General features: G+C 35.0%; 1 protein-coding gene across 1 annotated transcript; it reads right to left on the reverse strand.

Moving 5' to 3' along the window:
* Positions 1–713: 713 nt before the first annotated feature.
* Positions 714–8,357, reverse strand: LOC132190777 (disease resistance protein RUN1-like). Its single transcript, XM_088510714.1, has 6 exons — positions 8,320–8,357; positions 5,566–6,667; positions 4,975–5,250; positions 3,949–4,869; positions 1,198–1,399; positions 714–1,162 (listed from the first exon to the last, which is right to left on the reverse strand). Exons 1-6 carry the CDS (start codon positions 8,355–8,357, stop codon positions 714–716), a joined length of 2,988 nt encoding a protein of 995 aa, XP_088366840.1.
* Between the last annotated feature and the right edge of the window lie 605 nt (positions 8,358–8,962).

Consider the following 8,962-nt stretch of genomic DNA (forward strand, 5'->3'; position numbering starts at 1 on the left):
AAAATACCTAGGGAGTTTTTAATGAAGGCGCGTTGACCTAATGAGTTTATATCTAAATTCCCTTTCTAAAATATCCGTATTTTTTATAAATATATATAAAAAGTTACAAAGATTCATTAAATCTTGACCAATGCCTATTTTTTGCATTTTTTTTCTTTGGGTTAAATTCACTTTACCCCTTAAAGTATCAAGGATTTTTCAATTCGAACCACAATGTTTAAAAATTGGCAATGTACTCCCCCTAATGTTTCAAAAATTTTCAATTCAAGTCTTCCATTACTAATTATCGTCAAATTTGGCGGAAATCTATGAAATTATGTAATTACCCTCAATGCTTTTTTTTTTTAATATATGTCAAATTAGACGGAAATTAGTAACTGATGGTTTGAATTGAAATTTTTTGAAACATTAAGGGGTACATTGCCAATTTTTAAACATTAGGGTTCGAATTGAAAAATCTTTGAAACTTCAGGGGGTAAAGTGAATTTAACCATTTTTCTTTTATCTTTTTTTTTAAAAAAAAAAAAAAAAAAAAAAAAGATAAAGGATTTACTTATTGTGGCTTGTAACATACATAAATTATTTTCTAAGAGAATTTAGCATGATGGATGGCATATGGAGACTATAGAGGAAACTTGCATTGACAATCACTTGGAAGCATGACATATTTCAATAATTATACAATACATGTGAGACAACAATATATATATATATTACAACCACTCAAATTGAAACTTTTGAGATCTCGTCAAAAAAGAGTCAAAAGAATACTCATTTTCCTCTGTAGCAAGCTTTTTGAGCTTTTTCTCTTTCATCATAGTTTGTGAATCATTAATCATATTTGGAGACCTCATTTTTCTCTTAGAGGAGCATCTGTTTTCTATATTGTTACTGTCATAGTCATTATCACCGACAACAATGGCATGATCCTCATCTTTTCCATCAACAACCCTTTCATATACTAGATAGACCCCTATTTTCTTCACAATGATTTCAGGCCCCCAATCTACAAGAACCTCTACTTCATCACCATCCTCAAAATCATTGGTACGAACAATATTGCGTAGGTATAGGTGATCTCCAAAAGGGATTAGGCTACCATTTGCTCCTGTCAAATTAGTCGGAACGGTATTCTTGGTATGGCTGATAAATGACATGCTACCTTTATATAAATTCTTGGTATGGTTGATAAATGACAGGCTACTTTTATATGAAGAGAATGCGTGAATGCGTGAATACGTGATGCAAAGACAACACCTACACCAAACTCTTTCAATATGTTATCAACAGTAGGTACTTTAAAATGTACCGAGGGTCCCTCACACTGATACGTGAACCAATTGGGGATTTGATTGCTGGGGAGGATAATGCCAAACAGTTCACGAAGTCCACCAAATTCCTGTTACATTAGCATAGGATGATGTGTGTTAAAGTATTAACTAAGTGATACAAGATAACATGATGTATAACAAGTCTTGAGTTGAAATCCTACTCCACACAATATTCTATGGGAAAAATATATTTTACCCCCATGAACTATCCACCCATTTGCACTTTGACCTCCAATATTTAAAAACTGACACTTGACCCCCTCCCCCCCCGAAAAAAACTTTCAAATTGTTGCAATTCGACCATTCTAATTTTATTTTTTTCCAAAATGCCCCTATCCCAAGTTTTTTTCTTTTTTTTTAAAAAAAAAAAATTAAAATTAAAATTAAAAATTAAGGGGTATTCGGTCTCGGGTGGCCAAAGCCACCCCTAGGCCCAACTGGGGTGGCCGGCCACCCCATAATTTTTATTTAATTTAATTTAATTTAATTTTTTTTTTTTTTTTAACTTGGGATTGGGGCATTCTGGGAAAAAAAGAAGTCAGAATGGTTGAATTGCAACAATTTGGAAGTTTAGGAGGAGGGTCAAGTGTCACTTTTTAAACATTCGATGTCAAAGTGCAAATGAGTAGATAGTTTAAGAGGGTAAAATGTATTTTCCCCTTATTCTATTTTAGTTAAAAATTAGGGAAAACTTCACTTTAAACCCTTGAATTACCGCACGTTTTGGCAAGCCCCTAAACTTTAAAATTTCTCAAATTCACCCCTTAAACTTTCAATTTGATGCAATTTACCCCCTCTGTCAATTTTTGCCGTTAAAACCCCTAAAAGGACAAATTTACCCTTCAATTTTCTTTTTGTTAAAAGAGGTTAAATACTCCATACTCCTCTTGGATTTCATTGCTTTATTTTTTTCTCTTAGGGTTTGATTTTTATCACACGAGGTCCTTGTAGTTTTGATAATAGACCAAATTAGTCCTTTTGTCAGTTGACTGAACAGAAGTCCATGTGGACCAATCAAATGTTGACACGTGGCACCTACTTAATTTTTTTTAATTTCTTTAAAAAAAAAAAAAATTGGGGGTGGCTCCCTTGGCCATTTGGGGGTGGCTCGACCACCCCATCTAGCCAGATGGGGGGTGGCCAGGAAACCACCCTCAGTGGGTACTGGGTGTAACACCCCACCTCAATGACACGCAATATTGTCCGCTTTTGGCTCCCCTAAACCAGACTTCCCAGGAGGTACTTCTCCGGAGGTCACCTATTTTAGTACTACTCCAGCAAAAGCATGCTTAACTGTAGAGTTTTGATGGGATTATGACCATCACGGCTTTAAAACACGTTGTTGTCATTAAGGGTGTAGTATACATTTAAGCACATTCTCATCTTCATACCCAGGCGATGTGGGACGTCACAATCACCCCCTCTTAGGACTCAGTATCCCCGTTGGGGACCTTCATGGTATTAGCCCATTCTTGGCGTCCGTCCCAACGAGTACCCGCTAGCAATCTTCATGGGCTTGTGCACGCTCCCTCCATCTTAGGCTGAGCAATATCTCTGATATCATTTGTAACAACCCACGTCAATGACACATAATATTATCTGCATTTGGCTCTCCCAAACCAGACTTCCCAAGAGGTCACCCATCGTGCTACTGCTCCAGTAAAAGCACGCTTAACTGCGGAGTTCTGATGGGACCATGACCATCATGGCTTTAAAACGCGTTGTTGTCATTAAGGGTGTAGTATACATTTAAGCACATCCTCATTTCCATACCCAGGCGATGTGAGAAATCACACTGGGGTGGCTCGGCCATCTCCATGGAGCCTAGGGGGTTGTTTCGGCCACCCCCTAGGCTCCATGGGGGTGGTTTCAGCCACCCCCTTGGTGCAGGGTGGCTCGGCTAGCCCCATCCGGCCAGATAGGGGTGGCCAGGCCACCCCCATGGCCAAAAGGGTTGGCCGAGCCACCCCCAAATGGCCAAGAGCCACCCCTAATTTTATTTTTATTTTTTTAAAAAAAAATATACACTTTTATTAAAAAAAATTTTAAAAAATAAAATAAAAAAAATTTAAGTAGGTGCCACGTGTCAAAATTTGATTGGTCAACATGGGCTTTCGTTAAGTCAGCTAACGGTCAATTGACAGGACTAATTTGGTCTATTATCAAAATCACAAGGACCTCCTATGATAAAAATCAAACCTTAGGGGGGAAAAAATAATGCAACGAAACCCCATGGGGTATTTAGTATTTAACCCTAAAAAATATATATATATTTTTTTTAAAAAAAAAAAAGAAGAAAAAAAGAAAAGAAAAGGTTCATAAGGTGGCCCAAGCGTGGGTCATCTTGTGATTTATTTTCTTATAATAATTTTTTTTTAAAAAAAATAATTAATTTAAAATTAAAGATAAATTTGAAATTTTATAAAAATGTCAGGGATATAAACATCATTGTCTCGCGTTTAACGTTTAAAATCTGACGGGGGGCTCAAATTGAAAAGTTTTGAAGTTTAGGAGTTTGTCAAAACGCGCGGTAATTCAGGGGTCTAAAGTGAAGTTTCCCCTAAAAATTAAGAAAGAGAGAGAGAGAGAGAGAGAGAGAGAGAGAGAAAACATGTACCTGTAGGAAGCTTTGCTTAACAGTATATGTTAGATTCATGCACCCTACCATGCCAATAGGCACAATGGGATTTGAACGCTTATCCAAACCTAGAATTTCGACCAATTTGTGACAGTTAGCAAGGTTCATACCATTCATATTTGAGAGCTTTGATAGGTCTGGCATTCTTTCCAGTGCAATGCAATGTTTTGCATCTAAAAAAATCAAACTTGCTGGTAAATCCGGAATTGATTTAAGCTTTCTACAGCGATCCAGTCTGAGATGCTGAAGCTTCGAAAGACCACCTAGGCTTGTTGATAGGCTTTCAAAACTATTGCATCTTAAATCTAAAATTTTAAGAGAACATAAATTCCAAAGATCTATAGGAATTCCGTCATCCGATAAATTGCAGTCCTGGAGACATAAGTGTGTTAGTGAGTTCAAGCCTTGTAGTGCAGCAGGCAGTAGATTGACTGACTTAGGACTTTTCCTTGGTGATATCCAAGACCAAAAGAGTGATGGCAATGACTTAGACGGTGATCCTTTACACCCACATAGCGATAAATATTTGAGATTCTTCAGCTGCACTATACTAAAAGGCACTTGTCTTATAGCAGTTCTGTCTGCAAGAAGAGTTGTCAATGATTCCATCTCCCCCAAGTTGTCAGCCAAATTGTGCATTTTTGAACACCCAGAAAGAATGAGAGTTTCTAGAGACTTCAACTTATAGAAACTCCTTGGCAAACTTTTAAGGCATTTGCAATCTTTCAAATTCACCAAAACAAGATTATTAAGATCTCCAATGGAGTGGTGAACCTTAAGCAAACTCGTACAATCTTCAAGTATTAGTTGCTCTAGATCTGGGAGTTTTGAAAAGTCAGGGGTCTGGCTCAGATAATGAGAGTGACTGAGATTTAGAATTTTTATCTTCTCAAGCAACTGCTAAACAAATGAAAAAACAATCAATGAAAAAGGAAGGAAAGTGCAATAGTAGAGCGTAGAACATAAAATAATAATAATAAATAAATAAATCCTTGATTATTTTACCTTGGGACTTTCCCAAACTTTTTTGAGATTGCTATATTGCAAGTCAATTACAACTAAGTTTCTTGGATAAAAGCCATTGGGAATAAACTTTAGAGGAAATCTATGCCAGCAAAGCCACCTTAATTCTTTGGAAAGATATTTATAGTCTCCAGTGAGTCGTACGTGATCAAGTTGGAGTAATCTTAGTTTCTGCATCTTAATAAATGCTTTTGAATTGAAATTCATTTTACTTAGACTTGTCAATTCTAAAGTAAGTCCTTCAACTGCATTTGTTCCCTGTAAAAACACAAGAATTGCATAAGACAAGTGATTATCTAAACTTATCACATAATCTTTCTTATTAATCATTTCATTTATCTCGCTTTGCTTAATATAATGTAATCATGTTTGCAACTACAAAAACAATAGAATGATATTAGGGAAAAAAAAAAAAAAAGTTCCTATTTTCAAATAAGAAATATATGGATTATACTTTCAAGGCATGTGATCAGTGTGAATTAGTACACATTTGCTTCTCAAATTACATATATCTTAGAGAGAAAGAATTTTTTTTTTTGTTTCAACGTTTTCAATTGAGAAAGTTCTTATTACCTCGTGCTTTGTCAATATATCAAATGCATCCTCATGCAGCCATAATCTACTCCATTTCCCAGGTTCGTTGGGGTGTTTTTCACGAACGATTTCTCTTCCCATGTCTCGCAACAAATCATGCATTGTAAACTCATTTGTCTCACTAACTTTAAGAAGACACCGTTGAATGAGAACACTAATTCCAATCTTTGCAAAAAAACCACAGCCATCCAATATTTTTACAACATAGTCTGTATCCTTTCCTATGAAGAAACATGATATGTCAAGGAATATATCCTTTTCAGTATTGTCGCTTAGTCCATCAAAACTTATTCTAAGTTTATTTTGAATCTGCTCATGAGGAATCCTCTTCAATTTATTTAATGCACTTTTCCATTCTAGCATGCTTCTAGAGAAAAGGAATGAGCCCAAAACTTCAAGTGCTAGTGGCAACCCTCCACAGTAAGCAACAACACTTCTTGACAAATCAGTATAATCTTCAATAGGATAACTATTCCTAAAGGCATGCCAACTAAAAAGCTCAAGAGAGTCAATGTCATTCATTGCTGTAACTCTATATACACTATCCACTTCTAGCTCCTTTAGCAAATGCTCATCTCTCGTTGTTATAATAATTCTACTTCCCAAACCAAACCAGTCACGCCTTCTACAGATGGCATTCAATTGCTCCATTTGGTCTACATCATCAAGTATCACAAGTATTGCTTTACTACAAAGTCTTTCTTTAATCATATTGATTCCTCTATCAACACTACTTATCTTTATCTCGCTTGTCTTCAAGATGTCAGAAAGAAGTTGTTCTTGGAGATGAACATGACCCCTAGGTTCCTTGGAAGTTTCCCTAACATTTGCAAGAAAACTTTTACCTTCAAATCCATGAAAAAATTGGTTATAAATGGCTTTAGCAATGGTTGTTTTGCCAATTCCGCCCATTCCCAAGATTCCTACCATGCGAATATCGCTAGCTCCAACATTTAATCCGAAAGTTATATCTTGAACATGAGAATCTACTCCAACTGGGTAGAGTGCTATAAACAAGTGTGTGTTGTTCAGTTCTCTTGAAATCTCTTCAACAATTTTCTTAATAAACTTTGCTTCATGCCTGTAAATTATTTTAAGAAGTTAGGTAGAGTCATATTATACAAGAGAAAATTGAACTATAAGTTTCATATACACAAATATGTAAAAAGTTAGAACATATTAGTTTTGGCCATTATCCTTAACTCATTAGCATTTACCATACTAATGGGTCAAAGTTTGAAGAAACTAAATTTTTATACCATAGAATTATGTTAACCCAAAATCCAATAGACTCAACACCTCTATCACACAGACAACAAAAATTACCCTTGCTTTTAATTCCATGACAAATAATAGTGTTTTGTTCTTTTCAAACATATAGTGCAGCTGGCAAAGTAAGATTTTTTGTATCGTAGTTGCAAAGGGTTTTCTTCATTTTCTCTACTTATTTTCACTCTTTCTGTCTCAAAAATTAAAAGGTGGCCTATATGTATGCAAAAGGTAGGTCAATATAAACCAAGTCAACTAGGCTTTCCTTCCCACATGATTTGATGGAATATCAAATCACATCAATAAATTTTCACCATGATTTGAATTCTATCAATGCCTCTAAAGGCAATAACAAACTACAACTATCATTCAAGTTGAAGTAATACTTGTGATGAGCACAAGAGTTGGCTTAGTCATAACACTATATTACCTTGTTAGTAATTTTGGCCACAACTTTCTTAACTAACTCTTCTTCTTGTAGATTTATTTACTCTCTACAACCTTCTTTTATTTGGGCAATGATCAAGTTATACATATATAGGAGAAACTTCACTTTGTACCCCTGAACTACAACCCATTTTGATATGCTCCCTTAAAACTTTAAAACTCCTCAATTTAGACCCTTGAACTTTCAATTTCTATTTCTTTGGACCTTCTCTGTCAATTTTTGCTGTTAAAACTCTTTGAAAGACAAAATTACCCTTCAATTTTCTTTAATGAAAAAAAAATTTTAAAAAAAATTGAAAAAAAAAAGGTTACAAGGTGGCCCAACCGTGGGTCACCTTGAGATTTTTTTTAATATTTGTTTTTTTTTAACAAAAAAGAGTTTTAATTTGAAATTAAGGATGAAAGTGATAGAAATTAATAGTTAAGGGGTCCAAAATGAGAGGTTTTAAAGTTTGATGGGGGCATGTCAAAAGGGGTGGTAGTTCAGAGGTTTAAAGTGAGGTTTTCCCTTTCTTTTTTTTTTTTCTTTTTTTTTAATAAAACTATGCCTTAAAAAACCGGTTTAGCCTTAAAAAAAATGGGTTCACACTACATGTCGTAATTTATAGAAATAAAAATCACGAAAGGTTAAAATCATACAATCGTTGAACATGTAGATATCCATGATCTAATCTCGTATTGAAGCACACAACCCCTGTCCAATTTGACGTACATGGATCTCCTTGATTCCAATTAATCAGATTCTTATTGGGATCTATCAAACTTCTCTCAATGGCTTGCAATGCCGTTACTGCAAAATAATACAAATGTTAACCATCATGAACATCCCAGTAGAGGGAAGTGAATATTTGAATTTACTACAAAACCACTTGTTATAAGATTCATGAATAAATAAAACAGGTCTCCGTGTGCTGCGTGTCACCCCGAAACAAGCATCTCCTCTAGAATATGGTTGCCAAAAGAAGCTTGTGAATCATCAAAAAATAATTAAAAGGGGGCAAACTGAATCAAAATCACCTTGATTCTTCCTTCCTTAATTCCTTTCGGTCATCCATCTATTTGTTTGTTTGTTTTTTAGTATTCTAGACATATATACACGGAACTTATTCATAAGTGGGACCAATGTACCTCTTTCTCTATTCTTAAGTTGTCCGTTTCCGTTTATATAGAAAAAAAAAAAAAAAAAAAAAAAAAAAAAGTGTGTTCAATAGTCATAAGCACGTGAAAAGAAAATCAAGGTCCTTTCGATTTAGGATATCTGTTTATCTTATTTAAAATTAGCTATTAAATATGAACTTTAATAGCTAATTTTATATTAAATCCGTGTTTAATTAGAGATAGAGAGTTATCACATCAACTCAGATAGTCTTAAATCCAGCCTTCATCGTCAATGTGGGAATTAGTAGCTAATTAGCCGAATTACCCACACCACAAGAAAAGATTGAAAAGAAGGATCTTCAGCAACGGAGAGATGAAGTACATGCAAGTCTCAACAACCGTACGTATTCCTTCTCACGACATTATTGATTATCCATAAATAGAATCAAAGTCTTCCACGTTATCCATTCATAATCCTTTGCTAGACTTAGTCCTAGTGCTGGATCTTGTTTCTTCCCCTTCCTGTTGTTGTTGGTTGTAGGCAAATGCACAGTAATCAAAA

This window comes from Corylus avellana, chromosome 9 (assembly GCF_965113065.1).
Source record: "Corylus avellana chromosome 9, dhCorAvel1.hap1.2, whole genome shotgun sequence".
NCBI classification, from domain to species: Eukaryota; Viridiplantae; Streptophyta; class Magnoliopsida; order Fagales; family Betulaceae; genus Corylus; species Corylus avellana.

Bases quoted from the DNA above. Each gene is read 5' to 3' on its own strand.
- LOC132190777 (XM_088510714.1), bottom strand. From the start codon at position 8,357: ATGGATGACCGAAAGGAATTAAGGAAGGAAGAATCAAG. The intron at 4,870-4,974 runs GTAAAATAATCA...TCATTTGTTTAG, and splicing joins AAGTTTGGGAAAGTCCCAAG to CAGTTGCTTGAGAAGATAAA. The intron at 1,400-3,948 runs GTACATGTTTTC...CTAATGTAACAG, and splicing joins TTAAGCAAAGCTTCCTACAG to GAATTTGGTGGACTTCGTGA.